The 19713-nt window shown below is 38.3% G+C and overlaps 2 protein-coding genes and 1 long non-coding RNA gene across 3 annotated transcripts in view; 1 reads left to right on the top strand and 2 right to left on the bottom strand.

Annotated features, from left to right (window-relative positions):
* LOC122093724 overlaps window positions 1-10682 on the top strand; it is a 44737-nt gene extending 34055 nt beyond the window's left edge. The window contains exon 2 of the long non-coding RNA XR_006144539.1: window positions 10440-10682. This is a non-coding gene — a long non-coding RNA (uncharacterized LOC122093724). The remainder of the gene's footprint in view (window positions 1-10439) is intronic.
* Window positions 722-10216, bottom strand: LOC122093722 (RNA-dependent RNA polymerase 6-like). The gene is made up of 3 exons (XM_042664172.1): window positions 9964-10216; window positions 3085-5792; window positions 722-1893 (listed from the first exon to the last, which is right to left on the bottom strand). The coding sequence occupies exons 2-3, from the start codon at window positions 5788-5790 to the stop codon at window positions 1024-1026; spliced, it is 3576 nt and encodes a 1191-aa protein (XP_042520106.1). The 5' UTR covers window positions 5791-5792; window positions 9964-10216; the 3' UTR covers window positions 722-1023.
* Window positions 10683-12422: 1740 nt separating the features above from the next.
* LOC122093456 (RNA-dependent RNA polymerase 6-like) lies at window positions 12423-19713 on the bottom strand. The gene is made up of 3 exons (XM_042663806.1): window positions 19486-19713; window positions 15445-18149; window positions 12423-13556 (listed from the first exon to the last, which is right to left on the bottom strand). The coding sequence occupies exons 1-3, from the start codon at window positions 19514-19516 to the stop codon at window positions 12687-12689; spliced, it is 3606 nt and encodes a 1201-aa protein (XP_042519740.1). The 5' UTR covers window positions 19517-19713; the 3' UTR covers window positions 12423-12686.

The following is a 19713-nucleotide window of genomic DNA, read 5'->3' as shown; positions in this document are numbered from 1 at the left end:
GGTATTCACAATAACACTGGGTTCATGGAATATGTGAACCTAGATGGACTGACATTCGAGAAGGTGTATAAGTCATAGCCGATTTTAACCTTATGGATTTGATGATTTAGTCATTCTAACCATTGGATAGAAAGGGAGTTTCTTAAATGAGTCAGATATCAAATTTAGTGTCCTATTTCTACCGTATTTAATCTGTGTTTTTTACAGTTATCTCCATTGTTCACTTCTCTTCAATGAATTTGGGGTTTTCTGATAGTTTTTGAAACATTATTGTCTTGGAAAATATAGATTGGATTTCCAATCAATTTATTTGATTAAATAATTACATGGTAACATGTCCACAAAATCTGAATGCCAATTAATAATGTCATGTTGGGGAAATAACTTATAACTTGGAATGGCTTCCTAGACTGTTGATCCGGTCCCTGCAACCGCAATTCTGGCCTTAAAGAAATACAATCTGTAGGTCCGTGATTGGTTTAAAAGCAAGATAAACAGCCTTAGAAAGGGTCATTTGGTTGAACTGGATGACTCAAAGTTTATATTTGGCATATCCAGGGAATTCTCATCTTTCCAAGTGTGAAATGACCAACAGGTACTGTCATGTTGGCAAAATGAACTGTTGGTGTGGAAAACCAAAAGAGCACTGTTGTGCCTGAAACCTCTCTCCAAAAATTAAACCTCAGAATTTGTAAACGAAGACTCAGGGTAGGAAATCATGAGAGAAAACCAACTCCCATTTAAATGTAATAGTAGTTCAGATAAGTACATAACACTGTAATAGATTTATAAAGGAAGGTATCTCAGCTAAGGTCCGTACAACAGTACATAACACTAATAGATCTAGAAAGGAGGGTATCTAAGCTTAGAAGGTCCACACAACAGACTAAGAAAGTCAATACAACAGACTATGACCTGAAAACCTGAAAGAAAAAATCACACATTGGAATACTAGAAAGCAAAAGACATTGGCAGAGTGGCCTTGTAACCAAAGACTTATGATGAGAGGCTCAATCTTCCTAGTCAAATTCGATCAGCAATGTAGCTCAGAAGCACATTGATGGGCTTACTGGTATCAACATCAATTTTATCCTTTTGACCTTTAATCTTAATTCGGGCCAAGTAATCAGCAGCAATCCAAGCAAAGCTAAGCATTGCCGGTTTGTTGCAGTTGACTTCAAGGTCCTTCAATTCTTGCGCTTTCAGCACCCACTCAGGATGGTAAGTCACCTGGTACCATGCTGATGCCTTCTGTTCATACATGGCATTTTTCTCATCATCAGTGAGCTGCTGGAAATCCTCATCCATGTTCTCAAAAACACGTCTGAACTCCTTCCTGAGTGCATTGTAGGCACCACTGAGCCTCTCTTTCATCTCCTTTTGATTCTTGCTCTGAGGCATGGACCATATATATCCTGTCACCACCTCTTCCTCCCGATTAACTCTGTACTGGGCCAGTAGAGCACTCAGGTGCCCATCATACGTGCACTTTTGATTCCAGGCATCCATAATGAAACCTGCAAAACCTGCAATCTCAAGATCTGGGTCAAAAGGGATATCCTCTGTTGTTAGCTCTGAATTTGCTGTCATTTCTTCATCGGGAGCATCTAGGATTTCGCTATATAGGCTTCCCAAGATCTTTTTTGACTTGTATGACATGTTCCCATCCTTTCCCATGAAGTCTGGATAAATTTTCGGTTTTAGTGAGTGGGGCATTCTAACAAGCTTTCCAGTTTTGGGGAAGTCTACTGCTGTGGCCGCAAGCTCTGCTAGTTTGATGCATTTCCCATCCATAGCGCCATCTTTGCTCTGGTCTGCGTGAACCACATGAGCATGGCATATCTTTCCGAGTTGCCCAGTCATCATGGACTCCATGAAAAAGTCAATTACATCCTGCTACACAAAAAACCAACATGGTCATGAGAAAGTTTTTTAAGTTGCAGTGCTAATACTAGGTGTGGCAATGAATCAGTTCCGCCATTGTGGGCAGGTAAATTATTCCAGTTCCTGGTATGCATCAGACAATACTCAATCCTTTTCCAACACATTTAAAAGATGCATACTAAGGAGTTAAACTTATACCATGAACTTGAGTTTAGCTCTACCATGTGGAATACCATCTGTTCCACGGGTCTGTCATCTATCCTCAGGAGTGACTAGAATTATATCAAGAAAAAATGTTTTCTGAATCACAATCTTTTCATTTTCATTCATTATAACTTTAGAAACTTAGCAAGGTGATATAGTGATCCATTTAGATTATAATTGGATATTAAGTAGTTGACAGTCGGCTAAAGTTCATATTAAAGGTGATAAAAGAAAATAATTCAGGCCTTCATAAAGGTGATAAAAGAAAATTATTCAGTCCTAATCCATTCCTCTTCCATTACTCCCCCGGCATTGGTCACCGGAAGAGAATAGAATAATTGGCCCAAGACTTCTCGTTTGAAGGTTGAAGGAGAGGGGAGGTGGATGTCATTTAATCCAAACCCCTTAAAAAGCTTCAAGAATATTTCAGCATATTTCTGAGGCTTCTGATATTGCTAAATCCCCAATCCCAGTTATATGGGGCAAAAATTTATCAACAACAATTAGCATGGAGTCTTGCCTCGGCAAAACATTTTTCATAGGCATCATAGTCTTTCTACATTTTGTATGTCTTATTCTGCACTATGAAGTCCATAAGTCATAACATATTAATTCCCCAGATACTTGATGCAACCTAGTGAATTCTGAGTGTACCACCCAAATAACACTTTCAGACAATGCAACTGCAAACTAAGTCACAGATAGTTGCAACACCAACGGAAGATTGGGAAAAATGGTAAGTTGGCAACTGAGAAAATCTTGAAATCTGAAATCCAGCATCAACATCCAGTACTCTATATAAGAAGGCTCTAATGTTCCTATTATAGAATTTAATTGATAGCTCTTACTGCATAGATCAATGAAATAATGTCCATAACCAAGATAAAAAGAAATATTTTTACCCAAAGAATTTGCATATTAAATAATTTACGCCTTTATATATATATATATAACGCATGTATAAGTCCACATTATTAAGGAAAGGCAGTAAGTTACCTGGTGATTGATGGGGCGTCGCAACTTTTTGGGTTCTACGGTGTCATTATCCATTGGTTTCCAGCTCTTCTTGCTTGGAGGTATGAGAGTTTCTTCCCAAGTCACAAAGTACTGATCGCCATCTAGGTCACTTCCAGATGCTTCATTTGTGTGTGGCCTTTCACCCTTTTGAGGGAAAACCAAGCAATCAACAAGATGGCGCAAATCAGGCACATCTACAGCTTCCAGAATCCGAATATCTCCTGGATGAAGACAAGGATTTTTTGCAACGACTACAATGCCCTTGATTACTTCTACATTCTTTGTCTGAGAAAATCTTGATCCATGCTTTGAAAAATAATTCTGGGGTGAATGTCTTGAGACTTGGATAAAACATTGTCCATATTCAAGTACCCCTAACTCATCGAAGCACCCCAGCATCCACCGTCCTTTAGGAACAAAAATCCTAGCCTTCTCTAGGAGGTCTCGCATCTGGGCTGCTCTTATGCAAGATAACATCCCTCTAAGATGAGGTTCTGTCTGAGGCTTGAAACCGGCACTCAGCAGAATCGCTGCGGTATTTCCTTGCTCACCACATGATGAGATAAGGACATCAAAAGCTATATCATTGTTCTCCAGGATCTGGCTTAGTTTAGAAACCATATCATCTTGCATTCTTGAGAAAATGTCATCTGGAACACCCAAGGCAGAAAGCAGAGTTATAATCTGCCTGTTTAAGAACCCTGGTTGGAACCGAGTCCATGATATGACCTCCAGGATTGCGTGCATAGACTCAAATTTTTTCATGCTTTGTCTTAGCGAGAGGAGGATCCCATCATCTTTTCTTGGCCAACATGTGATTACTCCCTTGCAACCAGCATACCTGATCTGATAGGCAGAAGGAGAATTTACTTTAAGTTGCAATTTCTCTGCAACTTCTGCTGCTAGTTGAGGAGCTATTATGCCAATGCCATCAGAAAAGACATATCCATTCCTCTTTACATCTGGAAGGTTCATGTTGACCTTCTGTAGTGGAACATCAACTGTCGCATAGGTGGATGAGAAACACTGACCCATCCTAGCTGCACACTTCGCAACATTCCTATCGTTGAACTTCCCCATCCAATTGATGATATCTATCACCCTGACATCTTCATCTTCAGCAAAAAACCAGGCAGAACAGTCTCTCAATTGATTAGGTGAATAGGCCAGAAAGGAATACTTCCGACCGCACAAATAAAACCCTTTATTCATAATGGTATTTATCCTTTGATAAACTGTGGTTTTCTGCGTGTAGAACTTTGATGTGTCCCTCACAATAGGAGCAATGCTATTGGATAGAGCAAAAGAATTCAGCTGCTGAAATCCTTCATCCATGAAGGCTACCCTTAAGAACCTGTCACCTTTTGTTTTGTATTTCCTGAGAACCCTGTTAGAACGTTCCACCTCTGGTGGAAAACAATAAGCTTTGGCTGGAGTTATAACTAATCTCCTCACTTCAACATTATCATCTGAACCCCTAGAGTTCATGAGAAGTATAGGGTTCTTCTTCAACCATTCTTGGACTTCTTTCAGCCTCTTGCATGCGTTGAATACTGGATTCCTATAAGAGTATATATGCATTAATGCTGTAACATTCACCTCCCTTGGCTGACTTCTTAGTAATTCAAAGAACTCATCTGACAACAGGTGTTCATTGATGATACCTTTATGAATAACAGCATTCACCAAAAACATTAACTCAAAGCTTATTCCATCCTTGTCCTGAAGACAGAAGAAGTGATTTGATACTTTCATCTCAAAATTGGGCTCATCTCGGATCCTTAGCCGCTGTCTAGGATGTTCCAGTACTCGTTGTTCTCTTAGATAATGCATGGCCTTCTCCAATCTCAATCCAAATTTGTCTGGGACCGAGATCCTGTAAGCACTGCACCTGCCGATCACTCTGCTAGTTGTAAAATCCGTAATCCTGATCCAAGGATCCTCATCATCCAATGTTTCAATTGGTACTGTTTCTGTTTCATAGATGTCATCATCAGCAGTTCTATAGTAGAGTTGAGGAGATGAATCAAGTTGCAGCAAAATTATTTTTGAATGCATGTCTGTATACTGTCTGAAGTAATTGATGTTTCTCACCAAAAACTCCACCTTCAAGTCACATTTAATCACCGCGTGTCTCCTTGTGCCTTCAAATGAGAAAGGGACATCCTTTGAAAATTGGATCTTGCAGGTGGCATCGAAAGGATCAACAAGGAAGTTCACTCCAGAAGTGGGTCCTTTCCAGCCAACTAGGAAATCATTTGGGCTAACAAGAGATCCAATCTCAACACTGGCAGGAATCTTGAAAGGAAGTGTATTCCTCGTCCTCTGATTAATGTGATATGGGCTATCGGGTCCCAAACTCACCTTAAGAGGGCGATGGTTCAGAAGAAGCTCAGAACGCTGAGCAGCATTGTGTGCTGCCATTCTTGCTTCATGAGATCTAAAATGCACGAAGGCGTGTGGTACCACCTTCTTGTAGTAATCTTTTTTTCGAACAGCCTCCATGTTTGTGATGTTGAAATCCGGGTAGGACCCTGGAGGTGTCCAAGATGTCTTCAGCCTACATCTCCATACCCCTCCAATTTCATTTTCTATGAAATTAGTGAGGTCTCGTGCGGTGATGTTTCTGTCAAATCCACCCAAGCTTACTTGAGGTACAGCAACATCCTTTTCATTTTTCTCCATATCTGAAACATAGAATTGAAATTCAGTAAGAGAAAATATATCTGAATGCAAATGATTTTGTAAGTCCTCTCATTTTGAGTCTGATTCAAATCTGTATATTGAAAAAAATTGCAGTAAAACACTTGGTAGATTCACAATGCAGAAGAAATCATCAGTTATTACATGCTCAATTGAGCTTTATCAGTTCTGCAATAATTAATGTACACCAGCAGAAACTAAACCAAAATTACCACAGGAGAAAGAACTACACCTAATTCTCAGAGAATCAAGCATATGATTAAAAACCTCTTATATGATAATGGAATTAATGTCTCGTGTCCACAAAAAATTCATTAAATCTTTCAAAAAACATACCTTAGTTTTTTACTCATTTCATTCATATAGAATTGAGTTAGGAATCCTCTACAATAATGTTTATGGAATGATATGATCAAATCAAAGAGGAAAAGGAAATGACTGACCATGTCAGTTCAAGTGAAGAGAGCATACATGAGACTCACAAACAACAGAGCAAATGATGGCTGTGCAGAGGTGTAGATATGAAGAAGTAATTAATAATCTTCAAAGAAAATAATATGAAGCAATCAAAACTAAAAAAAGTCAGTTGAAATTCACTCCTTATCCCTTCTGTAAATCTTTTGGCTATTTAATGGACTTGCAGAAGAATAAGCTAAACTAAAATTATCACCGTTTAAATTGAAACTGAATGTGCATTTTATATAAAATGATTGTGAAACAAAAACATAAAAATGGAGCTCATTTGATGTAACAAAAAAAATTTCATCCTGAAAAAGTATAATAAACCACTAAGTTGTGAAATGTACAATATGTCTCTTCTAATTTCTGGTCAAGTTAACCAAATCTTCATTGAAGGTAACTGAAAACAGGACTATAGGATGCCTTGCCTTTTGATGGAAAATTGGTATAATCCTAAAGATCTTTGGTAGGCAGTTGAGCAAGATTTTTTTTTTTTTTTGGGGGGGGGGGGGGGTGGGGAAGGGAGAATAGATTATCTACTTTAATACCTCATATCCTATTTTGAAACAAAGTAGTTTCTAGAAAAGCATACCACAACAGACAAAGCAGCTCATAGACTGATTAGAGTGCAGGAGTGCAGGGTGATGCAGCTTAAAGTGAATTTCAAACTAAACCAGAAAATAGAGACGAGTTGTATAGCAAAGGGAAGCCAAACATAATGGGGAGAGATATGTTGGGGAGAGAGGAATGATGACATGAAATGGCAAAGTAATGCCCATGAGAGACGTTTGAGTGAAAGTAGAGGGGGATATGAGCATTTAATGCTCGCAATAGGATAAATTAAAATAAATAATAAAATCCAATTTTTATACTGCATCAAGAGGTGCCAAGCAAATGGAGTATTTTAAGCTACAATTGGAATCTTCAGAATAATATGAAGAAACAGAAACAAGTAGAACTGGTTTTCTGATCAGTGACATTTCAATATAGGTAATAACAGAATCAAGATTTGTTACACTCAAGGTTGGAGGCATTGATTTTCTTCCTACAGCACATGTTCTATATGTATCTGTTCTTTACTCCAGCAGTGCAATGCTAAAAGGAAAATGGAGAGTTTCCTTTAGCATCAAGGTGCGAACAGGGGAAGGTGTGAGGCACCTCGGTCCACCCAGTTAAACTGTTTTTTCTAGTCATTTGGTATTTTTATCCTAAATACACACATCATGATCGAAAAAAGGACATAGGATTAAAATCAAAGACATGAATCTAAGAAATAAAGAAAAGGAAAGAGATTAACCTAAATGTAGTTGTGCTACAAAGCAATGTTAGTATGCATAATCCAACCTAATCAAATCAACCATTATATGATAGAATAATATAAAAGAAGCTAACCTAAGTTATTGTTTATTAGTAAAATAGAAAATAAAACCTTAATTGACAATAATATTTCTATACAGCAAAAGTCCTAAATATGATAACAAAGAAATAAACTGGTCCTAACATATGTATGTAAAAAATATATAAATGCATAATTAATCTTAATCTATATGATTATATCCTAAAAGCATGAAAATAAAAATAAAAAATAAAAGAAGAAGAAGATAAAAATAAAGTAAAATTTACCTAATTACATGTAAAATAAAATTAAGAGAAAATTACAAAATAAAAATTAATCTATTCTCAACTGAGGATAATTCGTTCTAATCTAAGGGCAAGGATGCTTAAAAGTGTGACCTAATAGTTTCCAAACCAAGATTGTGATTTTCTCTACTGGTATTTAAGACTTAAAGAGTGTACAGAAAACCCAGATTCTCTTGCCTTTTATGCACAAGAAAAGGTGAAGAGCTTTCTCCATTCATGGAACGCCAATATGCCACTTTTGCCATGGTATTCACAGTTTCTGAAGCTCACACCTGATAGATGATATCGTCCTGCTCTTTGCTTTTTGAACTCTTTATGTTTTCTAATCATGTACATATGTGGACGTTACATTAATGTGATAGCCAATTACCATTCTATTCAAGATTTTTAAGTGTGGTGGTGAATATGATACATTGGCATGGCAGACCATCATATCAATCACTTCTGTAAAGACATCATCCTGGTCCACCAAACTGAGGGGTACCCGTAGATTAATGCCTCTATATTTCTTGCCCTGTATGTTTGGTTTTGTGGTTAGTCCCACTATAATAATATTCTCAGTATATGATAATCGTTAATCATCTTTGTTTATATAAGTAATGATCATAAATGTGTAATATACTGGTAGAATAACATATTTCCAATATCATTCTGCTGTAATTTTCTAACCTTGTTACCAGTCTTTCTTAAGTCCTGAAGTGATCTTTTGGACTGATAGCCAAGAAATCGATGGGGGCAGAGCACGTGGCTGTTGAATGATACTTTCCGTGGCCTAGGCTATGGCAAGGGTGGGGTCGGAGGAACGAGGGCTGGGGCAGGGCAGATAGAGTGCTGGGGAGGGGGCAAGGGAATTGCGAGGGCAAGGAAGGGAAGAGGGAGAGAGGGGGGCGCGGGGGTAAACAGAGTTGTGGGGGAAGAGTGTGGGAGGGCGGAGGTAGAAGGTGGTGGTGGGGGCAGCAGTTGAGGGAGGTCGGGGTGCAGAAGGACAAGGCCAGGGCAGGGGAGGGGAGATTTGCAGGGAGAGATAGATGCAAGGTACCCAATTAATAAGGAACCCAATCATAATATTTGAAACATGAGGTGCCACATAGATAGTTTCTTAAACGTTGGATACCTCAGCTAAAAGAAAAAACCTCAATGATTTATGCTTTAAATTACTAAGGGAAAAGAAAAAAGTTAAGAGAGTTGAGTATAGTAGACTTGACAAAATCTATATTTTCAAACTCAGAGAACTAAAATATATGCTTTAAAGTCTCTCAAAAACAAGCTTATTTCTAACCACAATAAAATATTTTTCCAAAACAAAAATATGTGTATAGATTATGTGAAAATGGTACCATAAGTGCATTACACAACAAAGCTAGACTCTGAGACTGGTCCAGTGACTCTGAGACAACCATGCATAAGTGCATTACATTTTGTGACACACCAACCATAAGTGCATTACAAAACTAAGCAAGACTGAATTTCCACATTTCATCAAAGGGTTCACAAACAAGAAGAATAATAAGCTACTTCATCTAAATTAATGGAACTCGAACATCATTGAAAATAGTTGTTTGAGAGATGATCAATAAGACCAATAAAGCTCTTGGCACTTAGAGCTAGCTTGGGTGATAATAAGAAGTTATGACATGGATCAAACTCAGGACATATGTTTATTGGATGGGATAATTGCATACATAGGACTAATATATATGCTTTAAAGCCTCCCTAAGCCAAGCTCAGTTCTAACAACAGTAATATCTTGTTCCAAAAGAACAATCTGTGTAAGATCCTGTGAAAATGGATCTGTGTGTAATATGATATCTATGAAGAGGAAAATAGGATCATCACAGAGAGAGATGAAGTCAGAATAAAGGCCACTATGCTACAGTCACCAACAGGTATAACCATAAGTGCATTAAACAACAAAGCAAGACTGAATTAACTTCCACATAATTTCATTGAAGGATTCACAAACAAGAAGAATAATATAAGCTACTCTTATCTCATTCAATGCAATTGCAAGCTCTTAAAGGATTGAAAATAAGAAGATTAGTTAAAATGACGAACCTGTTTGATGATCGTTCGAGAGATGATGATCCTTAAGAACACCAAAGTTTGTGGCAGTGGGAACAAGCAGCAGATTGAGGGCAAGATGGTAGCAGTCTAACACTGAAAGCAAAGCAGATCACTAGAGTGAATTGGTGGGGAAATGTGGATTGGAAGATGTGGGTTTTATATGCTAAGATAGGAAAAAGTTGGGACCAATTGGATGAGAGTGTTTTACTTGGGCTTCAAACTTTGAACAGTGAAGTGATCTATCAAAAAAAAAAACAGAGAGTGAGAGTGAGTGTGAGAGAGACAGCAGTACTAGAGGAGAAGAAGCTGCTAGAACATTGGGGAACCTTCACTACAGGAGTGGTGGGAAGTGACTTCACTATGGCCAATGGATTTGAGACGTACTATTTTGTTCTGTTTTTTAATGTCCTCTTTGCCCATATATATATTCCCGCGCTTTCTACTTGACCATTTGGTTGTTTTTTCAGGTGTCATGATGTGGTACTTTGAATTAGTACAGCTGAAGATGTTCCCACTTCATCTGACCCCATAAGATTGTTATCTTTTGTATCAATCAAGACTATAAAAACAATATTTAGAATATAATTGGATCTCGGGTATCACTTTATGCTCATAAAATTAGCCAGGAAAGCTACTTATTTATGTGTAGCTTTTGAAGAAATTGAAGGAATGGCTCATCTATTAGCTTTTGAATAAAGGCTTATTCTCAATCTCACCCCCTTTCAGTTAAGAAGGGAATCTACTCATTGTTCTCTTCTGCTTTATCGTCTTCTGCCAATTAAATATGATCGCATTTTGGATTTCTTAGTAGCCCCTCCCCCAAGAAACATATGAGAGAGACAGAGAGAGAGAGAGGAAACTTCCCCCCATCCGAGTTATCCAACAAGTTGACAACACTGAAAGTCAAGTCAGAGAGCTTTTTCTTACATCAAAGTTCTTTCAGTTACAAGTCTCCCTTTCAGTTATGAAAAAAGCTCTTTCTCATCATTTATGCTGGCCCACTCAGGTACTGTTCCCAACCATGGTTTGAGGAATCGGTATTAGGTGATTCGTATTGCGACTTTGAATATTGATACTGTAGTGCTACCATATCCGTGAAATGGTACAGATTACAGACAAGGTAAACAGTAAAAAAAAAAAAAATCATATTTTAAAGAAAATTGTGACCCATTAATCCCCGTCCCATTTCTTTTTAAGTGTGTAGTAGTTCATGTGCAATGAGGACATTGTCTGAGATCTGGCACTTGAGGACAAAAGCGCTCTGATAAGGTGAGATGAGGGATGGTAAAAGAGACCTATGGCCAATCTGTGTCGATATCATATTGGTATTTTATTGGTTTTGTAGGTAATGGATATCCGATTCGATGATTATGTGATTTTGATCATTGTATAGAAAATAAGTTTCTTAGATGAACCAGATGTCAAATTTAACTGTATTTAATCTTATGTTCTACAGTTTATCTCTAATTTTCAACTTTTTTTTTTTTAAATGTTTTGAAAGTAGATGTTGGACTGAAACCAATTGGACGAGACTGCTTTTCTTGGGCTTCAAGCTATGTACAGTGAAGTGAGAGTAAGAGAGACAGCAGTACTAGAGGAGAAGAAGCTACTAGAACATTGGGTGGGAAGTGATCACTCCCCTCACTATTAGCTTTAGAATAAGCTAATTATTCTCACATGTCACCCCCTTCTGTTAAGAAGGGAATCTCATTGTACTCTTTTTCTTATCTTCTGCAAATTAAAAATGATTGTATCTAGGACTTCTTAGTAGCCTGTCCCCCAAGAAACATGAGAGAGAGAGGAATGGAGGAGGAAACAGAGTCTCGACAACCCTGAAAGTCAAGTGATGGAGCTTTTTCTTACAATAGAGTTCTACTTTCAGTTACAAGTTCCCTTTCAGCTATGAAAAAGCTCTTTCCATCATTTAAGTTGGCCCACTCAAGAACTGTTCCCGAAAACTAAGTTGGCCCACTCAATAGGGTGAGGTTGGACTGTATTAATCAAATTTATATGCTATAAGTGCCTGCTCTAAGTTGGTTCTTCGGCGCCAAAATCATTTGTGGTGAGACAGTGGTACAGTAAGTATCCAACAGCTGAGGTGCATGGTCGAGCCCTCCCAACTATTGGATGCTCATCGTACCTCACCGCTTACTGTAAATAATTTAGACTCGGTTCTTTGTTCTGTAAGGTGAAACTTGAAATAAAGGACATACATTGTTCAAAAAACGAAGAAATTGATTAAAAAGCAAAAGAATTTTATTGGGTTTCCACGTGGAAGAAAAAATAAATAATTTTACATCGGAAGTGAATAGTTTAATGTGAAAACTTATAGGTACTTGGGCACCCTCTACTTAATAGTTAACTTTAGAAGATGAGAAAAGGGAAAAAAAATTCCTCTTCAACACCAACAACCCTCCAATCACTCATCCAACGGCTGGGAGGAATAAGCATGGGAGAAAACCAGACCCCTTTTAAATGTAATAGTATTTAAGATAAGTACATAACACTGTTAATAGATTTAGAAAGGAAGATATCTCAGCTAAGAAGGTCCATACAACAAACTAGACCTGAAAACTTGAAAGCAAAAAATTACACATTGGAATACTAGAAAACAGAAGACACACATTGGATTACTAGAAAGCAAAAGACATTGGCAGAGTGGCCTTGGAGCTAAAGAGGAGACTGATAGCTTATGATTAGAGCCTCACTCCTAGTCAAATTCGATCAGCAATGTAGCTCAAAAGCGCATTGATGGGCTTACTGGTATCAACATCAATGTTATCCTTTCGATGTTTAATCTTTATTCGGGCCAAATAATCAGCAGGAATCCAAGCAAAGCTAAGCATTGCTTGTGTGTTGCCAGTGACTTCAGGGTCATTCAATTCCTGGGATTTCATCACCCACTCAGGGTGGTAAGTCACCTGGTACCATGCTGATGCCTTCTGTTCATACATGGCATTCTTCTCATCATCAGTATGTTGTTGGAAGTCCTCATCCATGTTCTCAAAAACACATCTAAATTCCTTTCTGAGTGCATTGTAGGCACCATTGAGCCTCTCTTTCAGCTGCCGTTGCTTCTTGCTCTTTGGCATGGACCATATGTGTCCTGTAACCACCTCTTCCCCCCGGTTAACGCTGTACTGGGCTAGAAGAGCCCTCAGGTGCCCATCATACATGCACTTCTGATTCCAGGCATTGATGACAAAGCCTGCAGAACCTGGAATGTCAAGATCTGGATCAAAAGGAATGTCTTCAGGTTTCAGCTCTGAATTTGCTGCCATTTCTTCATCGGGAGCATCTAGGATATCGCGATATAGTCTTCCCAAGATCTTTTCCGACTTGTATGACATGTTCTCACCCTTGCCCATGAAGTCTGGATAAATTTTTGGTTTTAGTGGGTGGGGCAAGCTAACAAGCTTTCCGGTCTTCGGGAAGTCTACTGCTGTGGCCGCAAGCTCTGCTAGTTCAAGGCATTTCCCATCTAAGGCTCCATCTTTACTCAGGTCTGCATGAACCACATGAGCATTGCAGATCTTGCCTAGTTCTGCCGTCACCATGGACTCCATGAAAAAGTTAATTATGTCCTGTTACAGAAAAACCCAATACAACCATGAGAGAGTTTTGTTAAGTTGCAGTGCTAATAATAGGTGTAGCAAGTGATCAGGTAAATCATTCCACTTCCTGGTATGCATCAGCCAATACTCAATTAAGGAGTTGAACTCATCCCATGAGCTTGAGTTTAGCTCTACCATGTGGAATTCCATGTGTTCCATAGCTCTATCATGGGTGAATGCAGGCAAAGGTCCATCATCTATCTTCAAGAGTAACTAAAATAATATTAAAAAAATGTTTTCTGATTCACATTCTTTTCTATTTTCACTCATTAGAACTTAGCATGATGATATAGTGATTCAGTTAGATTTTTAATATGAACTCAACGTGTGATTGAGCATCTGAAAACAACAAATGATTATAGTATGACAGACGATACAGCAATACATTTCATATGAAACATCAAAAACTATAAGAACCTTAAAAGAAATGTCTGGCAGATCCATTTTTGTGAATTCTATTCAGCAATTAATATTATGGTGCTAGTGTCCGAATGATCCTCAAGCCAAGACACATAAATGGTGGGCCCCCACATGTTTTCTCTCTCCTCAACCCCCCCCCCCTCCCCCTTTTAGCAGATTTGTCTCCCACCCCACGCATTGCCCAGGATCTGCATGCGGGCATCATACTGAACCCTCACCCTTAATTTTATGTTAATCTGAAAAGATGATATACCAAGGGGCCTACACTAATCTAGTCAGATTTTTTTTTTTGTGTGTGTGTGTGTGTGTGTGTTGGGGGGGGGGGGGGGATGTTAAACAGTCTAAGCCAGATTGTTCATTCTGTCTTAACAAGGAAAATTAACCCTCTGCTAATGCTTGTCATAAAAGCGAAGGGGAAGAGAGAGCAGCAGCAGCAGCAGAAGAAGTTGTTCCATTAAACAGTACTAGTCTCCTGTTGTAATATTGAGCATAACAGACACAACAAAATCTAAGAGAGAGAGAGAGAGAGGCAGCAACATAAGAAGAAGTTATATTAAGCAATATTAGTCTCCTTTTGTAAAATTGAGCAAAATAGACACAAGAAACTCCCAAGTATAAATGGTCACTACCCAAGAAATTTCCAACAGTTCACATGAACAATCGCTTTGAAAGTTTGTTGAGCCCATCTAGAAACTATAAACTTATTCAACCCTAATCCATTCCTTTACAATAACAATAACTCAACTCAACTCAATTCAACTAACCCTTATCCCAACTAATGGGGTTGGCTAAATAATAATAATAATTATAATTGTTTACCAAATAAGGATAGAATAATTGGCCCAAGACTTCTTGTTTGAAGTTTGAAGGTAGGAGAGGGAAGGTGGCTATCGTTTGAACTATAACCCCCAAAAAGCTTTAAGAATATTGTAGCAAATTGCTTAGGTTTCTCATATTTCTCAATCCCAGTTAGATGGAAGACAATTTATCAACAACAAATAGCATGGAATCTTGCCTTGGCATAACATTTAACAAAGGGATTAGTCTCTCTATCTGGAATGTCTTATTCAACACTATGAAATATATCCTTTAGTCATAACATTTTAATGCCCTAGATACTCCATACAACCAAGTACTCTATTTCAGACATTGCAATTGCAAACTAAGTACCTAGATACTCCATAAAACCAAGTACTCTATTTCAGACATTGCAATTGCAAACTAAGTCACAGATAGTTTAACCAGCAGAAGTCAGGAAAAATGCTAACAGAGAAAATTTTTAAATCGGGAATCCGGAATCCAGTACTCTATTTAAGAAAACTCAAATGTTCCTATTAAAGAATCCTACTCAGTAAATTTGCATGTTAAATTTACACCTTTTTATGGTAATTATAACACAGGAAAGAGTTAACATTATCAAGGCAAGACAGAAAGCTACCTGGTGATAGATGGGGCGTCGCAAATTTTTGGCTTGTACAGAGTCATAGTCCATTGGTGGCCAACTCTTCTTGCTTGGGGGTATGAGAGTTTCTTCCCAAGTCACAAAGTATTGATCGCCATCAAGGTCACTTCCAGATGCTTCATTTGTATGTGGCCTTTCACCCTTTTGAGGGAAAACCAAACAATCAACAAGATGGTCCAAATCAGGCACATCTACAGCTTCCAGAATCCGAATATCTCCTGGATGAAGACAAGGATTCTTAGCTATGGCTACAATGCCCTTGATTACTTCTACATTCTTCGTCTGAGAAAATCTGGATCCATGTTTTGAAAAATAGTTCTGAGGTGAAGGTGTTGAGACTTGGATGAAACATTGTCCATGCTCAAGTACCCCTAATTCATCTAAACACCCCATCATCCATCGTCCTTTAGGAACAAAAATTCTAGCCCTCTCCAAAAGGTCTCCCATGTGGGCTGCTCTTATGCAAGATAACATCCCTTTAAGATGAGGTTCTGTCTGAGGCTTGAAACCAGCACACAGCAGAATCGCTGCGGTATTTCCTTGCTCACCACATGATGAGATGAGGACATCAAAAGCTACTTCATTGTTCTCCATCATCTGGTTCAGTTTAGAGATCATGGTTACTTGCATTCTTGAGAACATTTCATCTGGGACATCCAAGGCAGAAAGCAGAGTTATAATCTGCCTGTTTAAGAACCCTGGTTGGAACCGAGTCCATGCTATGACCTCCAGGATTGTGTGCATAGAATCAAATTTATTCATGCTCCGTCTTAGAGAGAGGAGGATCCCATCATCTTTTCTTTGCCAACAAGTGATTACTCCCTTGCAGCCAGCATACCTGATCTGATAGGCAGAAGGAGGATTTACTGTAAGTTGCAATTTCTCTGCAACTTCCATTGCTAGTTGAGGGGTTATTATGCCAATGCCATCAGAAAAGACATATCCATTCCTCCTTATATCTGGAAAGTTCATGTTGACATTCTTTAGTGGAACATCAACTGTGGCATAGGTGGATGAGAAACACTGACCCATCCTAGCTGCACACTTTGCAACATTCCTATCTTTGAACCTCCCCATCCAATTCAGGATATCTGTCACCCTTACGTTTTCTTCTTCAGCAAAAAACCAGGCAGAACAGTCTCTCAATTGATTAGATGAATAGGCCAGAAAGGAATACTTCCGACCACACAAATAAAACCCTTTATTCATAATGGTCTCTATCCTTTGATAAACTGCGGTATTCTGCTTGTAGGACTTTGATGTGATGTCCCAAACAATAGGAGCAACGCTATAGGATAGAACACTAGAATTCAGCTGCTGGAATCCTTCATCCATGAAGGCTACCCTTAAGAACCTGTCACCTTTCTCTTTGTATTTCCTAAGAACCCGGTTAGAAAGTTCCACCTCTGGAGGAAGACAGTAAGCTTTGGTTGGAGTTATAACTAATCGCCTCACTTCAACATTATCATCTGAAACCCAAGAGCTCATGAGAAGCTTAGGGTTCTTCTTCAACCATTCTTGGACAGCTTTCAGCCTCTTGCACGCATCAAACACTGGATGCTTATAAGAGTATATATGCCTTAATGCTGTAACATTCACCTCCCTTGGCTGACATCTTAGCAATTCGAAGAACTCATCCAACAACAGTTGTTGGTTGATGATACCTTTATGAATTACAGCATTCACCAAAAACATTGTATCGAAGCTAATTCCTTCCTTGTCTTGAACACAGGAGAAGTGAACTGCAATTTGCCTCTCAAAATTGGGTTCATCTTGGATCCTTAGACGCTGTCTAGGATATTCCGGTACCATCTGTTCCCTTAGATAATGCATGGCCTTCTCCAATCTCAATCCAAAACGGGCTGGGACCGAGATCCTGTAAGAACTGCACCTGCCAAACACTCTGCTAGGAGTAAAATCTGTAGTCCTGATCCAAGGATCCTCATCGTCCAACATATCAATTGGAACTGTGTCATAAATGTCATCATCAGCAGTTCTATAGTAGAGATGAGGAGATGAATCAAGCTGCAGCAAAATTATTTTTGAATACATGTCTGTGTATTGTCTGAAATAATTGATATTTCTCGCCAAAAACTGCACATTGAAGTCACATTTAATCACCGCATGTCTCCTTGTGCCTTCAAATGAGAAAGGGACATCCTTTGAAAATTGGATCCTGCAGGTGGCATCAAAAGGATCAACAAGGAAGGTAACTCCATAAGTGGGTCCTTTCCAGCCAACTAGGAATTCATTTGTGCTAACGAGAGATCCAATCTCAACACAGGCAGGAATCTTGAAAGGACGTATATTCCTCCTCCTCTGATTAATGTGATATGGGCTCTCAGGTCCCAAACTCACCTTCAGAGGGCGATGGTTCAGAAAAAGCTCAGAACGCTCAGCAGCATTGTGTGCTGCCATTCTTGCTTCATGAGATATAAAATGCACGAAGGCGTGAGGTACCACCTTCTTGTAGTAATCTTTTCTTCGAACCGCCTCCATGTTTGTGATGTTGAAGTCTGGGTAGGACCCTGGAGGTGTCCAAGATGTCTTCAGCCTACATCTCCATACCCCTCCAATTTCATTTTCTATGAAATCAGTGAGGTCTAGTGCAGTGATGCTTTGGTCAAATCCACCAAAGCTAACTTGAGGTACAATAACGTCCTTGTCATTTTTCTCCATATCTGAAACATAGAATTGACATTCAGTAAAAGAAAAATATAACTAAATGCAAGTAATTTTGAAAGTCCTCTCATTTGAGTCCCATTCAAATCTGTAGATTGAAAAATTGCAGTAAAACGCTTCGTAGTTCCACAATGCAGAACAAATCATCAATATTACATTACAAGTTCAATTATGAACTTTATCATTTGTGCAATTATTAACTCACAGCAGAAACTAAACCAAAATTACCACAGGAGAAAGTACACCCAATTCTCAGAGAACCAAGCATATGATTAAAAATCTCTTATAAGATAATGGGATTAATATCTTGTGTCCACAAAAAATTTATTAAATTTTTCAAAAACATACCTTAATTTTTAACTCATTTCATTCATATAGAGTTGAGTTAGGAATCCTCTTTAAAAATGTTGATTGAATAATTTGATTAAATCAAAGAGGAAAAGAAAATGACTGACTATGTCGGTTCAAGTGAAGAGAGCATACATGAGACTGCAAACAGCAGAGCAATCATGGCTGTGCAGAGATGTAGATGTGAAGCAGAAATAATTTATAATCTTCAAAGAAAATAATATCAAGCAATCAAAACAAACATTTCACTCAAAATTCACTTCTTATCCCTTCTGGCTATTTAATGAACTTGCAGGAGGATAAGCTAAACTCAAATTATCACTGTTGAAATGAAACTGAATGTGCATTTTATATAAAATGACCGAGAAACATAAACACAAAAATGGAACTCATTTGATATAACATGTAAGCTTGAATGGGAAGTTTCAAGAAATTCATCAAACTACCAAAAAAAAGTTTCATTCTGAAAAAAGTATAAGAAATCTCGTCTGATTTCTGGTCATTAACCAAGTAGAAACCTTTATTAAGGTTAATGGAAAACAGGACAACAGGATGTTCTTATCAGTTGTTGGGAAATTGGTATAATCCTAAAGGTCTTAGGAAGGTAGTTGAACTGAGCATACTACAACAGACAATGAAGCTCATAGGCTGATAAGAGTGAAGGGTGATGCTGCTCAAAATGAATTGCAATAAAAACCAAAAAATAATGACGAGTTTTATAGCAGAGGAAGCCAAGTACAATATGACAAGGGTCAGAGAGGAGACTCCTGAAAGAGAGATATACTGGGGAGAAAGTGGGGGGAGAATGAGCATTTACTGCTTGTGACAACATAAATTAAAATAAATAACAAAAACAGATTTTTATATTGCATAAAAAGGTGTCAAGCAAGTGAAGTATTCTAATCTATACTCCATCTCATTCAATGCAATTGCAAGCTTGTAAAGCTTTGAAAAGAAGAAGAAGAAGACTAGATAAAAAAGACTGACCTTTATGATCGTTCGAGAGATGATGATCCATAAGAACACCAAATTTAATTTGTGGAACTGGGAGCTAGATTGAGCTGAGGTTACTAACTCTTAAGCAATCAAGCACAGAAGCAGAGCAGATCACGACAGTGCATTGGTGGGGAATTGTGAATTGGAAGATATGCTTCTTATAAAGCTAAGCTAGGAAAAAGTTGGGAATAGTGGATGTGACTGCTTTTCTTGGGCTTC

This window comes from Macadamia integrifolia, chromosome 11 (genome assembly GCF_013358625.1).
Source record: "Macadamia integrifolia cultivar HAES 741 chromosome 11, SCU_Mint_v3, whole genome shotgun sequence".
Taxonomy (NCBI): Eukaryota; Viridiplantae; Streptophyta; class Magnoliopsida; order Proteales; family Proteaceae; genus Macadamia; species Macadamia integrifolia.
The sequence above is the reverse complement of the archived record's forward strand: the minus strand, read 5'-3'. Positions and strand labels throughout refer to the sequence as shown.